The 19,687-nt window shown below is 38.9% G+C and overlaps 1 protein-coding gene across 1 annotated transcript in view; it reads left to right on the forward strand.

The window, feature by feature from the left end:
- The first annotated feature begins 2,016 nt into the window (after window positions 1-2,016).
- Window positions 2,017-19,687, forward strand: part of LOC104151671 (visual pigment-like receptor peropsin) — a 36,727-nt gene continuing 19,056 nt past the window's right edge. Inside the window, exons 1-2 of the mRNA XM_009686644.2 lie at window positions 2,017-2,247; window positions 12,600-12,805. Coding sequence (XP_009684939.1) covers window positions 2,127-2,247; window positions 12,600-12,805 — 327 coding nt within the window. The 5' untranslated portion in view covers window positions 2,017-2,126. The remainder of the gene's footprint in view (window positions 2,248-12,599; window positions 12,806-19,687) is intronic.

The following is a 19,687-nucleotide window of genomic DNA, read 5'->3' on the forward strand; positions in this document are numbered from 1 at the left end:
AAAGCACATAACTTTAGTTACTGCTCCTGGTACAAGAGCAGAGGATGGCTGGAGAAAAGTCAAGCCTAGCACCCCTGCAAAGGAATTTAATGAAGCGAGTATAGGGGTCTCTGTCCTCATCATTAGCATGTACGTGGGAGATTTCCTGTCTTTAACCATAACGTGGCTATTTCTCCCTTCTTGCTGTAAAATGTTGCTCTCCCCTTTTATACTTGTCACTTTTCCTTTATTTGTCCCTCTCAAGGTGATGGCTATCATAAGCAAAGGAAAAGCTTGGGGGAAAGAGTTAATCTGCAGCAGGAGAGAGAACAGCTCATGGACTTGGAAGTTTCCCAGTAAGATGCTTTGCTTCCCTCAGCCAGGTCCCAACACTGGGGGCTCATTCATTTGCTGCCTAGGGCTGGAGTGCGAAGAGACAAGACCATGCCTCTGGGTGTGGGAGATAAGCCAGTCGGGGCACCAAGAGGGGCAGGGGGAATTTCGACACAGCTGCTATGGGAATAAAAATGTGTTGCTCACCATGAAGATGCTTAATGTCTGTCCAGAATCTAACTTTGAGTATTTATGTGTTATTTAGCTTAACAGGCCTGAGAGATCTTGTGGGCTTAGGCAGCAAAGGAGCGAGGGAGTCAGGACTGGACAGGACTGTACCCACAGCTGGGCAGAAACTGCAGTGAACTGTCTGTGCCGAATCTAGGCTCCCCTTTCCCCAGCACCCAGAGTCTCCCTCAGCTCTCCCTCTCAGCACTGGAGTTGAATCTTTTGAAGCCAAGGTCCATGAGTCCAAAGCTTTCCTTCAGTCAGGGAATGAAGGAAGGTTTAGGTGAGCGTATAAGGCCAGGAGGACTCCTACGCACTGCTGCATTTCCTGCAAGTCCAGAACGTCACACTGGGGAAAGCCGTGTCCCTTGCTCCTCTGTTTACCCCAGTTTGAAATTAGTAATATCTTTACTAGTGTTTACACCTCTGCGGCAGCTCCACTAGAGTTTTGTTCTGCAGCTGTGAGAAACGCCTACTTTAGTAAGGAGGGAGAGAGAGACAGGGAAAAAAGTGTACACCATGCACTTAGGGGGAACTATAAATCACAGCAAGAATTTGAGCAGTCTCAAGGTAGATATCAATCTTATGCCATGGTGAAAAAATGGAAGGAATATTTTGCTGCTTCAGAAGTATTAATTCAGACTTGGATTTGAATTATGATCATAACCTGATTGGTAAGAGGGGCCGAATGCAAAATATAACCATTGATAGATTGTACTTCAGTAAAGACTAAAAATACTCCAGATTAACTCAGTTAAATCACATATAACATGTCTCTTCAACAAGACAAAATCTCATTTTTCAACAGTGTGGAAAAATCCAGCTGTACTTGGAATGTACAAGATTGGCAGGTACTTAGCAATGTGAAAACAAGATCCACAGTACTTAACATTATTTCCAGTACATATTGAAAGTGTTTTTTTTTCTTTTTTTTTCCTTCTAATTATGAACTGTTCTGCTTGTAAAGTAACTTCATAGCCATTTTCCTCTCCTATATTAAAGTCACTTTTTCAGGCAGTGACTCCCCACCTTTTTTTTGTTTTTTTATTTTTAAAAGAAAATCAATTTAGATTTTAGAATGTAGCAAAGCACATCCTGTAAATAAATTATTCCTCCAACTTTGTTTGAACTAAAACTATAAAGGTCTTCAGTGAAGGCAAGAGTACTGGTATTTTTGCAATATACCTATATACACTATGTGTGTCAGTGTGTCTGTAAACCTGCATGTTATGTGGTATCAATCTATTTTAAAGAAAGGTCATCGTGTTGTCAGATACACATTCTTCATCATTAAAGGCTTCTACACGTAGCAGTAATAAGGATGTGAGGAAATCTGCTGCCTTGGGCTGGTCACAGATTCACAGGCTGTATTAATAGATAGGATTAGTGAATAAGAACTGGTCAGAAGGCTGCAAAGCTCTTGTCCCTTGAGATTTCCTTCCTTAGATTATCAGTCTCCCTGAACAGCTTCCTAGAATACAGAGTGGAAAAACTGAAGGAAAGGCTGGAAACCATCTTATTTCACTGGGGAATTTGGGACATACGAGGGGAAAAGGGCAAGTTCTGGGTCATAAGCTTTGCTGAAAATGTCTCTCCAGTTTTCTCCGCAGGCACCGTGGAGGAACAACAACATCAGTTTTCTGAACAAAGAGGCTCCTGTGACAGAACAAGGAGAGACTATTATAGGTTTCTACCTACTGGCTTTAGGTATGTACCGTATCTCTGCCTGGCTTATGAAATGAAGCTCCTAGTAGAGTTTGGTATGAAGTTCAAAGTGATTCCTTTGATTTTCATCCATAAAGAAACAAGATGTTATAAAATGCAGACCTTTTCTTCAGCTATTACAGATCAAAGGTACAGCTTTCTTTTGTTAAAAAGCAAAAATGCAAAAATATTGAGAAGAAATAAATAAGATAAGTCTATAAACTTTTAACTAATTTTCATAGAATTTAAAATGTAGGAAGAGAAAAAAATTCCTTATCAGAAATGCATGATACTGTTGTGCCTTCTTCCTATGTCTCATTAGCACGGAATTAATATTCTGTGATTTCCAGAGTTTTGACTGCTGCCAGTCAGTTGGCATCCTACAACTATCTCCTGCAGAGACAGGAAATACCTTTCGGTAGTTTTTAAAATGTTTAAACTATTTGTACTGCTCTTGCTTTAAATATGTTCTATGGACATGGAAAGAAAACTTCTTCAAATGGGTTCTACTGAGGATTTAAGTCCTAGGACATCATCCCCTGTTAGCAGTCACGATACCAGGTGTTTACTTCAGGTCCATTGCAAGACAGCTGTAATAAATAATGTAACAAGGGCTTGGAAATGGAACCTACTATGAACTCACTTTGATCCTAGAATAGTTTCATTTTGTTTGTTTAAATATTGTTTATTTAGAGCAGGCTAACTGCAAGATGTAAGCAAACTGCATGAAATTTCAAAGAATATAGTTTTCCTCAGAAATCAAAATTTATAACCATACAACCTCACAGGAAAATAGCAGAAAAGATTGCTTTTATTAAAACTGTTGTTCCAAACAACATAAACAAAAATGTTTCTGTTTTTAAATAAATGAGCTAAGTATATTTTTCTTTTCTAAGCCTATCACGTATTGCAAATAGCCTACTAGCCCTCAGCTAATGCTGGAGAAAGATCTGTGAAAGTTGCAACGTAAAATGTTAAGGATTTTCATGTATTCATACAAGAGTTTCCTCTTTACCTGTAAGATCTAGGAAAAAAGGAGTTGTATTTGGAATAAAAAACTGAGTTTCTAGTAGAAAAATGTATGTATTTATTTTAGGAAACTGAGTTAAAAGAGTGCAAGTAAGATAAAGCAGAGATGTTCTGGTTTGCCCCAGATCTGTTCGAGTGTGTGCAACCCTTCACAAATATCTGGGAATTGGCCACACCGTCAGCTAATGCATTAGTCACTTGCATTTAGGACTAGAAAGAACCTCTTGGGTCAACAGGCCTGTCCCAGTCTGTGATGATATATAATCCCCTTCACAAAGCTATCATGCTCCCATTGTAGCTGGCTAGGAGTTTTGTTGTTGTTGTTGTTGTTGTTACCACGCTTCCAACTGACAGGCTGTTCCTGACTTCAGATTTTGGTGGTTTGAAGCCTTCTCCTAAATTCTAAGCTGAAGTGGTACATGCCCAGTTTATACCTTTTTGTCACTTCTTTTAATTGAAATAATTTTGCTGGCTGCAATTAGTCTCCCACAGCCACCTTGTATTTGTAGAGGAACAGTCAAACCCTGTGGTCAACCTTTGTATTCCTCTGTTACGCAAATGAGTTTGCTGTTTTCGTCTGCTCTCATAATATCCTTTCCACTACCGTTCTATACTATCATGCTATCAGCCTTTTGTCCTATCCGTTCTAAAATGAGTTCCTGTTTCTTGAACGCATAAGCAGGATTGCATACAGCATCCAAGCAAGGTCTTGCCATTGCCATTAATGATAATATTAACACTGCCTTTGCTCTCCTGATACCTCCTAGCATTGCCTTTGCATTACACTGGTAGTTCATACTTCTTCCTTCAGTCAACTAACAGAGGTGTTATCCTCTGCTGCTTCCAAATGGTGACCCTACCTCTTGTAGCAAATACATTTTTAGTACCTATGTGCCTGAGCTTGTACGCTGTTCTGTTAAGTTTCCTTCATTCCCTTATTACTGCAGTCTTCGAGGTGACCTAATTATTTATATATGCTATTCAGTAATCCTATATTTTGATGGTTCTTGTCAGCTTTCGCTAGGAATTTCACACTCACTGTGGCTTCTTCTGGTTGTGCTAAACATATCATGAGTAAGATCTCAGTTTTACGGCTGACGTGGAGACAATTCATTAACACTCTGCCTGACATATATTGTTCCCTTTCAGTTCCACACCCATTTTGCAATTTCTTTCTATTCTTTACCTATCCAAGTGAAAAAAACAATTTCCAATATGATGGCTTATGAAATACTTATTTTAAAAAGTAGCTTAGTTTTTCTGCACCAGTTTCTTCGAAAAATAATAGTATGGCATGAGCTACTTTTCAGAAGCTCTTATTACCTTTTATCCAGTTTTCCATTTTATAGCCAAATCTTCATCTTTGCTTGAAATTTTGACTAAAGGACCTGCAGCCACAATGTTGAACTGTTAGATAACTGAAAGTATCTACAAGTAAGGTCTTAAAGTGGTGAGAGAAAAATTGTATCAGATCCAAAATTCAGCTGCAAAGACTGTGAGAAAAGTATGCAGGGAGTATTCCTCCTGACTGCTGCATCATGGCAGGTTTTGTTAAGCAGTAGGTATTGCAGAAAGAAGAAAAGTAAAAGCACATTTTCTTCGGCCTTTGTAAATGCCACGCATCGACCCCGAAATTTTCTAGGTCTGCTTAAAGATTGTTGATTCAACTTATCCATCTTACAATGTCATTGATTCTAGTGTTTTATATGTGGAGGCAATAGGACTATGTCAGTGGTCCTCTTCAGAAGCAGTATGTTTTAATTTATATGTTGTCACAGGAAAAGCTTGAAACTTCTCAGTTGGGTTTGTTTCTGTTATAAGCTGCCATACTATCTTTCAAGTGACTACTTAGCATTGCTGTTGAGAGATGGTGAAAACAATCAATGACAGATAAATTTTTAAAAAATTGCCTCATAATCCTGATAAAAGAATGATTTTCAGGGTTTATCAGCTGAAACACACATAACAAGGAAATAGTAAGTTTTGGCAGGAATGTTTCAATCTTTTCCTTTTTTTCATTTTTCCAGCTTAAGATGTTGCAATTCAGTATCCCAGTTCTCCCAGGCATCTCTTAAGAATGGTCAGATAACGCTTTTTTTTAAAGGAAGTAGAAAATGTAATTCCACGGCTCTTACGCACTATGTAAAAAAAATCAATATTTTTACACTTTATTTATATTGTTATTTATACTTTATATATCAAAGGGGTTTTGCAAGCAGTCTGACCTCTACCTGAGCTTACTTTTTGAAACCTAAGTTTGTCTGTTACCAAGTTCTTCTGCCATGTATTTTGTAAAACTGCAGTCCTACTATGATAACTTAATACAGCCGCTATGTGGCTGTATGTGGTTAATACAACCACTTAATACAACCACTTAGTCCTTAATACAGCCACTATGTGGTTGAATGTTTGTTGCTCCTTGAATGCTCTAGATCCTTTTGTAAACCTTATACATGAACTTTTCATAACTGCTAGTCTTGACACTTAACTAGAGCTTGAAAACTCAAGTTGCATTCCTTGCAGATTACATATAACCAGTAGAGACACTACTCTAGTTGAAGTAGTGGTTGAAGTATCTGGTTAAAAGACAATGGAAGTAGATACACCTTTTTGCAATGGGAACTTTAAGAAAAAAATCTGCTAGTAGTATATAAATCAGAAGAGCTTACACACCTTTTTTTCTTAAAGCTCTTCTGCCTCACTTCTGCAAGCACTAACAATAAACATTTATAGCTATTATTTTTATGTACACCAATAACTGAGTCTATAGGTGGGGAGCAGGGATGCCGCAAAGCAAAATACTCCATTACACAGAGAGCGTCTTGCTCTTCATTACACAGAGAGCGTCTTGCTCTTCAGGAACAGAGAGCAAAGGACAATCAGTGTGTTACCTTCTGGTTTTTGCGTTTCTCTAAGGAGTCTGGAAAGGCAGTCTGCATTAGCAGGAGCCTGGGGACATTTACTTAGGCAGAGTCCCAAAGATGTTTATATTTCATACTTCTGTTGTTTGGATGCCTATGGAGAACAGCTTCAGTGCTTCAGCTGTTATATGTCAGTAACTGCTAAAAGTCCCCTTCTCTTTTGAATCTAAATATGTTAATGCAGCTTTTTGCAAATTCTAATGTATGTTTTCTACACCGAAGGAATGCATATGAGGGATGCTAGCATTACCTAGAAGATGGGACTCCTCTGAATCTCTTCACCTCCATAAGATAAAATCCCCCAAAACTAAGTTTCTTTGGCCAGGTCTTCCCACACTCACACATCTCAACAGAGGGTGTGAGCACTGAAGAACCTTTTGCTGAGTTGGGGCATCTTTATGTGTTCTCTTCTGGAGGTTCTCACGTGTCACAGATACCATGGAGACTATAAACGAAAGCACACTGATGGACACATACGTTAGCCATCAGACCCAGATAGAGGGCTTCTCAGAATATGTTATGGAAATCTGATTTCACAGACCACACTGGAATAGGTATCGCATGCTAACATTACAAGCAAACCAGTATCAAAGTGCAAGAGTCGTTTTGCTAATGAAAATGACTTTTGCAATCCCTATAGTGCGTGGGACTTGGCACCTGAGTCATCATGTCACCATTCTTCTCACCAATGCTTTGGCTAGAGAATCAACAGAGTGGGGAAAAAACTGCAATGACCGTTGCATAGCAGAGTCCCCTCACAGGGCAATCACAGAGGTTAGCTGAAGGTGATCGGTACAACTACATCTCCTTTTGTTGGGTCAGCATCAGCATCCCCCTTCAGAGCAGTCTGTTTTCCCTGCTCTTTCACATGTGTTCAGAGCTTGCTTTGACAGATGGGAACCTGTGCTATTGCTAGCATTATCTGACCCTTTATGTCCTTTACCCTAAGTGGCATAGTTTACAGAAAAAGGAGTTTGCATTTATGTCCTTCAGAGAAAAAAAAAATTATACAGTATTGTAAAAAAATCCTTTTGTAGGTTACATCATCAGGTACAATTTAAAAGTGCTGTCCACAGGTACTAGCTAAGTCAAACCTAGACCTGAGAAAATACCAAAATGTGTTCTCCATAATTTAATCAATCTTTTCTCTCTGCAAATATTCTCTTATATTTGTTTGATTATGAATTAATTCATTTAATATAGAATAGAATAATAGAATATTTGTCAGAGAACAAATCCTAAATTCTTGTGAATGCTTATACCAGAAAGGCATGCTGATAGTATTGCCCATCCGATCAGAAAATTGGAACGGACCATGTCACCCACCCATGCCTTTAAATGGCACGTGTTTCAGAATGGTGACAGTAAACTGTTATTCGACAAGTGACAGAACAGGTGTTATTTTTGGACTTTACTTGACAGATAAATCTGGGAAGGTGGGAAAGGAAACAAGCTATTCACGGAACATTCATCCACAAAATGATTGCATTTATTGAACAAATAATCTCTTCACGCTTTGTCAAGTCTAAAATATGATGACTCTTCTTCCTGCCAAAACTGGCAACGTGCCCTGGATAGGATATTGTGTACATATAATTAGTAGCGAAGATTAAAAATAGGGCAGGGTCACTTCACAATTGGAACAGTTAATGACAGCTTTGCAAATTATCTTGATTTTCTCACTATTTTAAATGAAGTTTTCTAATCTGAAAATGTCTTACAGCAAACCTCTTCAGATAGACCTTTATGTCTTTATGTACAGGCAATTGAATCAGCAATTGACTTCATTCATGACTGCTCTACATCTAGATGCTCAGTCCAATTTTTGCCCTAGAAATCGGGTCATTTGCCACTTGAAGTGTAGTGTCACGTTTGTTGTGTGACACTGAGCCTTCACCTTTTGCTGTTGTTTCTTCAGTTCTTCCATTTAAAGCTCTCTATATACCTTAAGCTGCAAATTAGTGAGTTGTGATTTCCGTTTTTTAAATGCATTCTTATAAGATTTTACAAGTATGGGCCCTGCAACGATCTGTCTGGTAAGGACAAGTCTAAGTAAAAAGCATAATAAACTGACTTAGCTGGGCTTTGAATACTGTCATCTATTAAAAATGTGGATGACCAGCTCAGAGCCATCAGTTCCATTACACCAAACTTAACTCTGCAAAATGACAAATCTAATGCAAACAGAGAAGCTGCACAGTCTCTCAGGTATATGAGAGAAAGAGAGCGTGTCTGCATGCTCAGGCTTGAGTGATTTGGGATGAATGTTTGTGACCTTGTCACATTTCCTCTGAGCTCTTCTCTGAGCTAAACAGTCTTACTCTTTTCAGTGTTCTCTATGACTCTTGTTGTCTGCTTTTTGGATGATTTCTTTGCAGGGACTGACCTACAGTATGCTGATGTAGGACTTTGCTAATAGGGTTTCAGTTCCTGACTACCACCAGCTTGCTTGGCAACCTTCCTCTTCCTCCCCTGCAAATCAAGGATAATAACATCTACCTCCTTTGTGGATTGCTTTTGACACTTATGGATTAAAAAGCTCCATTAGGAGGTATTATTCCAGGGGAAGGATTATTACTAAATTATATAAGGGCAATACAGTATTTTTTTCCATCCTGTTTCTCCTACCTCCTGATGCTTGCAAACGTGGTACCAAATACTTTTCTGTGGGCTGAGAAAAGGTCTTCACAGAACTGTCCATAGATTTAAGCAGGTTCCTGAGGAGTGAAGGTGACTCCTTAATCACTCAATATTTAGTAATGATCAACACTCATTTAATCTATTCTACTATGATACTGCAAGTCTTACGGCAGTTACTCTCAATCCTGTACTGCGTTACCAAACTTCAGTAATTATGTTCTCTGCAGATTTTGCTGCTTCGGAAGCATCTACATCTCTCACTGATGAGCATATTACTCATATTAGACACCATCACACTTAATGGGGGAACTGCGGCAGCTCCTCTCTAAACCTTATGTTGGGTTAAATGTTCAATTTCATTCTATCCGTTATTTTTTCTCTCTCTAGAGCATTTTTTGATCTCAGCTGGAACCTGTTCTTTCTATCTAGGACTGTCTTAAGATTTGGGGGTTTGTTGGGTTTTTTTTCCCCCCTAAATCCTCTTGGGAGGGAACATTGCTGGCAGCCTGCAAAAAGGGAAACTAGTTCCTTCAGTTGATTCTCTTCTATCCTCTGTTTTGTTGAGATGCCACCTGGTGACAACAATGCCTCATAGCATTTCAAGATTCAGAAATTTCTTTCCAGGATCTTTATTTGCTCGGGGTCTACCTTGATGCACATACTGCCTGCAGAACAGTTGAGGAAGTTCCAGCCCTCACTGAGAGTGTCAGAGCTATTTGCTCTATTTGCTCTGCCTTTTTTAAGGAATATTTTAAATACTTTCTCTACTATGCTTTCAGAGGGGTTTTGTTTTGTTTAAGTAAATAAGTCAGTATAGTTAGCAACCTCAAATGAGCACATCTATCTGATGGTACAGAGATCCAACGTCCCATAGTTACTGCTCTGGTTGGTAGTACTTTTGTGTGACCACTCTGTTTGTCTCTAGTTACTGTATGGTTTACCGAGAATTGAGTTTCTCCTTTTTTTGTTTTTTGTTTTTTTTTTAATCAGAATATTAACATGGTCTACTTCCAAGACACATCCTGCATTTGAAGGACTGGAAATGGCAGTGCAAATTACCAGCCTGGTTCTGTTAGAAGGAATTGTTCCTATCCTCAGAAGTGCTATGCACACAAGTGCTCTGTAATTTTATCTTCTTCAACACTTCCTTCACCCCCACCCTCAATGTCTGAACATATTCGAAAGTGATCACATTTTGTGTTTCTGTCATCTCCATTTAAAATATCTGTACTGTTGTTTTAGATGACTTTTTGCTCAGTTTCTTCCACTCTTGTTTTCCTTAAGATACTTAAATAGAAAACTTCCCTAGTCCTCCAGACTAGGAGGCGTTTGGTCTATATATTCCCAGGAAGTAGACTGCACGTGTATGAAATGCAGACATTTTAAGGCTAGCCCTCCTGTCCGTTACACTGCTTTGACAAATTTTTGAATGTTTACAATGGAAGTTCTGTTTTATCTTCTGTCTGCCATTTAGCGTTGTATCTTAATATTGACAGGGAAAACACTTTCCTACCTTCTGCCTTGAAACTACCATATATTCCAGGAGGTAGAGTTAACATATACAAACAAATATCATATTTGCATTGCAAACTATCCTAATATATTTCCAAAGTAAGCAGTCCTCCAGTCCACTGCTGTGCCTATTTGTAATACCAGATTCAGAGAAGTGGCAGAAACAATTCTTAACTTAAAGTGCACACAGCACTCATTGGAAATGAGTCTCCTTTAAGAAACATTGGCACCTAGTGGCCAAACTAAAGATATATTTATTATTATTGTTATCATTATCCTTATAACAATATATGTATATGTATGCATATAGAAGTCAATGTATCAGGGTGTATGTACACATACATATATATAAGTATCTAGGCACCATTGTATCAGTGACTATGATTAATACCACATGCCAGCCCTTCCATGCTCTAAAGCTCAATAGTAAACCATTAGCATTTGCTAAGCAAGCATCAGCTTCGTGGCAGTTTTGTACGGCAATGTTCCTGGAATAGAAACTGTTCGTAGAAGAAATAGTTCATGCTGCAGTGCAGAGGTCAACCACCTCCCCTCACACTCCAGACTGCAAAGAGCACCCTGACCAGGCCATAAGTATGTAACCTCTGTGTTTGGAGGACAAGGGCTTTGGTCTTTGGCATTTCAGCTAGTGATATTCCTAGACGGTCTGGAGATAACAGAGATAATTTCCTCCTAAGCCCCTGCTTTTGAGCTACAGCCTTCCTAGCCAAGGCAGCCCAGCTGACAAACACTAGGTTCCCGTGCTGCGGAGATTATTAACTCTTCCTCAAGGAAGGAAGCTGCCCTCTTGCTAAGACAGTAAACCTATCAGCAGTCTGTCATTTCGTGACCTGCTCTGAATGTTCAGAGATGCCTCCCTCTTCAGTGTATACATTCACCTTTTACTATGTCAATATAGGGCATCCATATGCTGAGTTATCTATTGCTTGTCCCTGGATAGAGGGTTACTGATTAATGCTTTTCTCCCTGATCTGGTATGTAATGCTGTACCCTGGCACCAGCTGTGGGGAAAAAAACACCAGCTTTGGGCGTTGTGGATGCCCAAAAGAGGTGTTGTTTTGCTCTATATTACAAAGATGAAGTGACCTCAAGGCTATCTGCGCTGCAGGCACAGAGCTGATTTGGGAGGGTGGACGTGTGAGCCGACAGGGAGCCTGGTGCTGCTGTGTGAGGCTTGCTGCTCATCCCTCTCCAGCAGCTCTGGAGCCATGCTCACAACCGGCTAAGCCCCACTTGCAAGAGTGAGTTAGATGCTTGTGAGCAAACGTTCTGTAGAAGTCATTAGTTTTCGCGTGTCTGCATCATTTCAGAAAGTGAGATGCAAGCTGCCTAGGTCTTAAACTGATGAGTAGAGCAATGGCCACATACATTTTGACGAATTAGCCTCTCTAACTGAGTAGGTGACTGTTTTGTATCAGATTCAGTCATCTCCTTTTCCTGTATTTTCCTCTTGAAACTAGACTTGTGCAAGTCAGACATCTCTCTGTGCCTGGGCTGTCAGAGGGGACACAATATTCTTCTGGAAGCTTTGAAGTCTTTTTTTTAACTATTCTTAAAGATCTGCTCTAAATGTTCTTTTTGTATAGATTAACATGTGTGTTCCTATACAAAAATATGACCAGCACGGACAGTACTTACCACAAGAAGATCCTAGAGTGTTCTGAGAGAAGCAACTTAATTTTTATTTGCTGAAAAGGACAGTATTTCTCTAGAGAAGGCTAGTAAAGCTACTCTCTGGCCATGTGCATGAACTTTTAATATCCATTATTTTATAGAGTGTACCTAAGCAGCTGTGGCTTTTGGTAGCATTTTTGTATTCTCTGCTCCACTCTACCAGTCTTTCCTCCCTTCTTTTTTCTGCAGGGGAAAGTTTAATAGGTCTCATCTGTCCATTCAGGGGAGGGAAAAAAAAAAAAAAACACTTTTCCGAGCCTTTAAATGGTGGTTCTTCAACAAACAAATGTATCATGGCACACCAGCTCTTTGTGGTTAGTCGGTTTTATTGTCAGAGTTACTTTATTATCAGAGTTATTCACTTATTCCTGCTTCTGAAATGCACCTGGCTCCTAAAAAAGTCTTCATGCACAGGTCTGACAGTGGATAAGATAAAGCAGTTTAATTTATTTCTAGTGGAATACAGGGGTAATTTTAGAGGAGACACTGCATAGTTACATACTGAACTGCTTCTTGCTTTATATTCTTTTTGATTTCATGGATTTTAATTTTTTTCAGGTTGGCTGTCTTGGTTTGGAAACAGCATTGTGATTTTTGTCCTGTATAAACAAAGAGCTCTTCTCCAGCCCACAGACTACCTCACATTTAACTTGGCGGTATCAGATGCTAGTATCTCAGTGTTTGGTTATTCACGAGGGATTGTTGAAATCTTTAATGTCTTTAGAGATGATGGATTCATTATCACATCAATATGGACTTGCCAGGTAAGACTGGATTACATGTAGGAACACTTAATTAGACAAAATAAGTACAGTTATTTCTGCATATGCGCTATTTATAAATAACTAGGCAGGACTAAATGAATGAAGATGAACACTGAGTAACCTTCCGAAGAGCAGTGTCGAGTTCTTTGCATCGGTAAATCTGTACGTTTGATCACTTCTTGACCAGTTTGCAGTGATTTTTGCTACCACACAATATCCACCCTCCCAACATGCTGGCTGATGCTCTTTAAGCGTTGCTCTGCTCCTAACAAGGGAACTCTATAAAACAGTGATTCATTATTTGTTTTGTAGGAGAGGGTCTGTAAACTCAAGAGAAGGTTTGTATAATGCAAATTTCACAGTTATTGCATAAAAAATGTCTTTCACTACAGCATGGTTACAATCTGTCTCCTCTGTGTTCTTCAACCGATCAGTTCAATCCACAAATACCATAACAGAGGATTTATTAGTAAATCAGCCTAAAATTTCACTTTGCAGGGGGATTTAGTCTTGGTTTTATGCTTCAACAGTAATACTACTTCTTTTATGTAAACTTGTGTTCTTCTCCATAGTGGAAATTATATCCTTTTTTCCTTATCTTGCTTGGATCAAAAGAACATTTGTAGAGTGTTTTATTATTGCACTTGAACTTGTTATGTTCTGCAAGGTATTTTAGACGTTTAAGCTAAAAGGAAAAAAAAAAAAAGACAGTGAGTTGGCTGGAGTTTGTGTTTCTGGAGGCAGACGTACACATTTCCTTCCTTTCTGCCTTACTTTACTTCTCAGGTATTCACTAGCTAGTATTTTGTTCTCTACAGTTAACAAGTCTTTCTTTTTCTCCACATGAATGATAACGGATTCTAACTTCATCTATTTGCAATAGTTCTTACAAGTTTCTTTATTTGCTTTCATTTCATTGCTACCAGTCATGTTAGAAGCAAAGACGTAGGCTCCACTTTTCCTCAGCTCCTTGCAATCCAGCCTGACTGTTGGCACTTTAACGTTTGACTCAAAGCAATGTAGGCTACTACTTGATGGTGTTGTATAGAGCAAAGCCTTCTCATTTCCTCTAATCACTTTATACTGGTCAGTCTCATCAAACATAGCACTTGGGTATACCGGTATATTTTGACATGCAGCTACTTATATTGAGTCTGTTGTAACTGCTCGTATGGTTAATCTTATGCTTAAAGTCTTTGTTGGTTCAGGGCCTAAGGTAGCATGAGTGACTTCCTTTATCACACAATCATCCCTGAACGTAGAGGCAGCTTTTTGCTGGAGACATTGGAGAATGTTACTATTGCTAATTCTGAAAAATGCACACCTGCACAGAGGGAATATAAATATGTCCCACAGATATATAGGCACAAGCTTGGCTCACTGGCTCTTTTAGTAGTACCTGTGAGAAAGATGATACTCAGTGTGAGTTTCTGTTTCATGAGGGAATCAGAATCCTGAAAATGACAAGCTAGCCTATGGCAAGGTAGAAGTAAAATCATGATGAAGGAGAAGGCAGAGAGAAATAATCCTCTTGTATTTTTTATTTATTTTTGCTTAGAGAAGAGGTTGAACTATTGTGCAACATAATTGAGAGAACTTTTACAGCTTGCATCTCCTTCCCTTCAATGCAAAGGCTTAGTTTGCTCAGAGAGCAACATTTCCCACAGAAGACTGATTAACCTAAAGGCTGTACCTTGAATTCACAAAATGTTTTGTTTGCTTCTTCAAAATATGTATGCCTATACCCACTAGGCAGAAAAGGATTTATCAAAAGGAAGGTAATTATTTCCTCAGCAAAATACCATCATTTCTCTAATGAGAGCATCTACAATTGCATTTTAAGGTCTATTGAGGAGAAACTTCAGGAAACCTCCTTAATTTTCTTTATTAACGGAAGCCTTCAGGAAAGTCATCCTGAAAGTCATCAGGAAAACAAAAGAGATTTACCTGCAAAAAGTAAAATTCACATGCAACCTCAGAATTAAAAAGATTCCTGTTTTGCACGGTATGTCCAGAAAGAATGATCCTATGATTAAGAAATGAAAGGTGAAGTCTGGTTCTCTGGGTTCAGTCCCAGCTTTGCCACAGACTTCCTATGTGAGACAGGATAAACCACTTTGGTGAAATCCTGAACTCAGATCAATGGCATAACATAAAATTTGCAACCCAGCTGGTGAGAAGAGGCAACTTTAAATGACCATTCAGCTTTCCCGATCAAAGCTTATCCAAAAGCCAAGAAACCCCTGATATTTTTAGTATAGTTTGTAGTCTTGTCTGTGATATGGCTGTTTTTTTGGGCTGCCATGTAAAACATAGCATTCACAAGAAACAACACTTCATGGTTGTCTGTGTCCATACCTCTTCATTTGCAAGGGAGTTTTCTGACAGCAGTCTTATGGCTTTATCCTACTGTGTGCCTGGGAGTTCTTTGGCTGACTAGGACTATTTAGAGTCTCTTTATAGAGCTCTGGCATTTTTTTTCCGGTGTGAAAAGGCTGGGATGGAGATGAGAACCGTTATTCTTACTGTACTTGAACTGCCTTTTAAAGGAGGGAAGTGGTCCTTAACATTTTTAGGGCACCCATATAGTCTCTTAACCATATGGGTATGTTAAGTAGTTTTATTTGGCTCTCCTGATTTTAAAGAGCATCCATTTGCAAAATCTGGATATCAAACAAAGTTTAAAGCTATTGGGATCCAAAGATTTAGTTCAGGACATTAGTGACACTTGGCTTTTCTAAAGAAACACTCTGATTTGTAAAATATTAAAGTTACTTTTTTAGTAATCCTCGATAGGCTCTAAAAATTAAAATTCATCATTTCAAATAGGAACTGACAGTGTATTCATACTAGCACCTTTTTTTTCTCCCCCATATATTAACAGAGGCCTGTGCAGAGACGGGCAAAAAATACTGATTTCAATTACAGGAGGGTAAAAAAAGAAATACAGCAGCAGAATATAGAATGTTACTGGAGTATATAAAGATATAATCTGTCCTGTGATTAATAAAACTGTTCTTAATGGCTAGAAATTTCATCATCTTTGCATTTGTAGAAATCAACATTTCTACTTCTGCAGAGGTACTCTAGGTTTACCTGTGCAACAGTCTGTTCTGTTGTAAATGTTGTAACTATTTTAGACCAAAAAAAAAAGTTTTAAAAAAAGTAGGGGATTTAAAAACAAAAAATTTTTCCTACCTACCTAGAGCATTTTAGTCTAATACGTGTTAACTTGAAAATTATATTATATATGCATAATATACCATATGTATGGATATAGTTAGAATCTTTTTAAAGGATCCAGACATCTCAGCAGAATTTAAGTGGAAAAATACATCTAAAGCATCATTTCTAATTCTCTCTTGCAAAACAGGACTTGCAATACAGGAGCAATTTTCAGCTCATAGTTCATATAAGGAGGAGGACATTTACAATTACTGGATCAGATTCTGATTTCTACCAGAAATTTACATCTACCAGATGTAAATCCAAACAATTCTATTTCCTGCAGTGGACCTACACCATCCATTTATCATCATCCAACAAGATCAAAATATAGCCCATTTTCTTGGCAGAATGAGTAAACAAATGACTCACTGTCAAAGTTTTAAACAAGCATGCACTGGGTGAGAGATTGGATAAATATTTATTTACAATTATTGCATTTAAATAACTGTGCTAAATGGAATGCATCACACAATAGGTTCTTTTTTCCTGCTTATTGAACAACTCCATTAATTTTTAATTTTAAAAAGCTAAGAGAAATCTAGAAAAGTCAATTTTCAGTCTGAATGAATTATTTGAGCTGGTTGTGACTTGCTGAGTGAAAAGCAGGCTACACCAATAACAGGCAGGAGTCCTGTTTCTGTCAAGATTTTGTTCTCTGTCGGGAGTCTCAAAAATAAGTTTAAACTCTGGCATCCATCTTCTTTATTATTAAGTAAGTTTGTCAAAGCAGAAGCCAGTGATGAAAGGCAATGTTTGTTAAGATATTTCAGAATTTATGGGAGCAGCATGGCTATTTTTAGGTTTTTAGGAAGAGTACTGTAGAGAAATAGCAGGAAGCTTCTGTGCATAAAAAAGATGCGTATCTTTCTGTGGATGTGTGGGCAATCAGCACAAAGGTTCTTTCTAAAAATATTCAGCTCTGAACAGCAGTAGGTTTTTGTTTGTTTGTTTGTTCTAGTATTTATAAAATGTGATACATTAACCTGATAGCCCTACCAGAATGAGTATTGCCTCTGTTGGGTGGTTCTGGCATGAGAACCGTGGCCCCTGCTCTGCTGAGCAAGCCCTCGATGGCGCTCCTATCTGGCTCTCACTGAAGTCCACAGAAAGGCTTTGGGCTTCCATTTTAGCTCGCTTCAGCTCCTCTTCATTACATAAGTGAAAGAAGCAAGAAGCTTGGTACAGTACGTGCATGTTATCAAATTTTACTTCGGATCTAAGATACCATGGTTAAGGTCCAGGAGAAAAAAATATATATTTTTTTTGTCTTTGGGGCTGCCCTACAGAGCTGGCAGGTTTGTCTCACCCTGGTCAAGCTAGATGCCAGGAAGCTGTAGACCATCCTTTCTATGACAGCTTTCCTAAGTCAATATCTGTTTGGTCTCCTTGCTTCTCTTGAATTCCTCTCAAAGTAATTGGGATCACAGTTTGGGCTGTTACACACACACAAATACAGCTATTTCATCAGCATGGCCAGTGCGTTTTCCCTAACTTGGTTCATTCTGCTGAATCCCGAGAACTGCCTCACTTTGGCCTTCTGCCATTGTCTGTTCCACTAAATGCTCACTCCTATTTGATTAGTCAGCTTCTGCTGTCAGGTATACTTAGGGAAACTACTTTTGCAAGCTAGCCTGTCATTTCTCTTTACCTCAAGAGTTCACCTGCCTTAATCCACCTATTTTCCTTTCCTCTGTCCTGGGCCTTCTTCTCTGCCCGCAGGTAATTTTTTTTTTAAATGTAAGGTTTACCATAACTGGTGTATCTCAGTTAGAGGGAGCAGGAATAAGAACGACAGATATTTCTCCTCATTCTGAAACAGCCTAGTCTGTGCAAACTCTCTATAAAAAAAAAGATGCGTCTCCAGAAAAAAAGGACCACCTCATTGCATTCCTGCTAAATGGGACACATAAGTGCTTGTTTTCTCTTCCTTTGTGCAGAAGAAGAACTTCTGTTCCTCCCCATGTCAAAATTTTTTTCTTTTTGGAGATTCGAAGGAGCTTCTTTTCAGGAATGAGGCTGCATAGTTGGTCTATATCCAGCTACTGCCCTCATTGACTACTCTGTACAGATACAGTTTTCCTGGGATGTTTTTCTGACTGTTTTATATTTCTCACTTCTTGTTTATCCCTTCCCTACCCTACTATTGTGTGTCAATCCTGATGTGGAGAGAGGGATGCCAGCCAGGCTTTAGCATATTAACTTTTTTGCCTCTGGTAAGATTATCATTAAATCCACAGGTTCATATAGTGAAGTTCAGGTCAGTGAATATAAGCCAGTGACCCATAGCCATCTATCATCCACTGACCGTATTTCTAGTTAATAGCTACCTCAGCATATATTTTTGCGTGTTCCATATGCTTTTCATTCATGTTCTACTGAATTAGAAGTCACAATGAAATCTGCAGATGAAGTTGCAAGCACATGTACTTTCTGACTGTTAGCGGGGACCAAGTCTGAGTGAAGGGTTATAGAGTAGATATCTCCAGGCCACTGTATTGTCACAGATATGCTCGCTAGCGTGACTATCACAAGTATACTCACCTTACTTTAAAGCTTTTCAGTGTAGGTACTCCTCTGTCCACCTGGCGAGCCGGGTGTTGTCAGAGCATCCTAACAGATCAGGCTCTGCACAGAAACCGCCTGCAGAACAACAGCTACGAATGTTCAACTTTTATCTATTAGCTCAGTGAGCGCCACTCAGTGAGTTCAGTTATTATGCTTGCCTGAGGGGGTTCAGCCCATACCAGGGCTCTCCCAGCAGCCTGCCCTAACCATCTCAGCAAGGGCCATTCTGGAAGGAGATGCTTTCATCCTCTTTTGCAGAAGCTGTTTTGCTGTTGTGGAATAATTAAGTATTTTCTAAGCAACTGAGGGGAGCTGTAGAGTGATGACTGTCTCTCCCCGTGGCTGGTTTCTTTATGTAGCAGTGAGGAGACCTGGTTTTGATTCCTGCGCCCTTAATGTTTCAGTGCTTTATACACTGCTTCCATATTCGTCTGGTGTATCCAGGACACAGATAATGGCAGTGTAGTGAACCCAACATTGCATGGGCATATTGTTTAACTGCACACTTTGTTATCGCAAACTCACTTGTGCACAGTTTGTCTGACTCCTCCTCAAGCACCGGATCTGTGGCATGTGTGCATCCTAAAAGGGTGTTGGATGGCCAGAAAGTCCAAAATCTTCTAGAGGCGCCATGTCTACTGTGTGTGCATTGAGGAATGTGTGACCTGTGGAAGTCTCTGGGATTTTTAGCTCCTTAATAGCCTTTTTTAAAAGAATGATGTTGTAGCTGATCAAGTTGTCAGCTCAATCCCAGACAAATGTAGATCTCTAAGAAGAACTGGATGTTCAATAGCCCTGCTTTAACAATGCTGAAATAAACAAAAAGAATTGATGCTTCAGTGTAGCATACTACTAGATTATCTGTATTTATGACTATACATCATGAAATAATTAAAACTTAATCTCATTCTAATAAATCTAAAATTTGATGTGGCCTAACGTGAAACTCCTATTTTAATGATTAATTATTTTTCCCTCCTATTGTTTTCATTGTTGTTATGGAATTTTACCTTTTCCCCCAGTATTAAACCAAGTATTTCTGTCCTTTCCAACAGTCTAACAGTCTGATATTTTCAAAAAAAGAAAAAA

This window comes from Struthio camelus, chromosome 3, assembly GCF_040807025.1.
Source record: "Struthio camelus isolate bStrCam1 chromosome 3, bStrCam1.hap1, whole genome shotgun sequence".
Taxonomy (NCBI): Eukaryota; Metazoa; Chordata; class Aves; order Struthioniformes; family Struthionidae; genus Struthio; species Struthio camelus.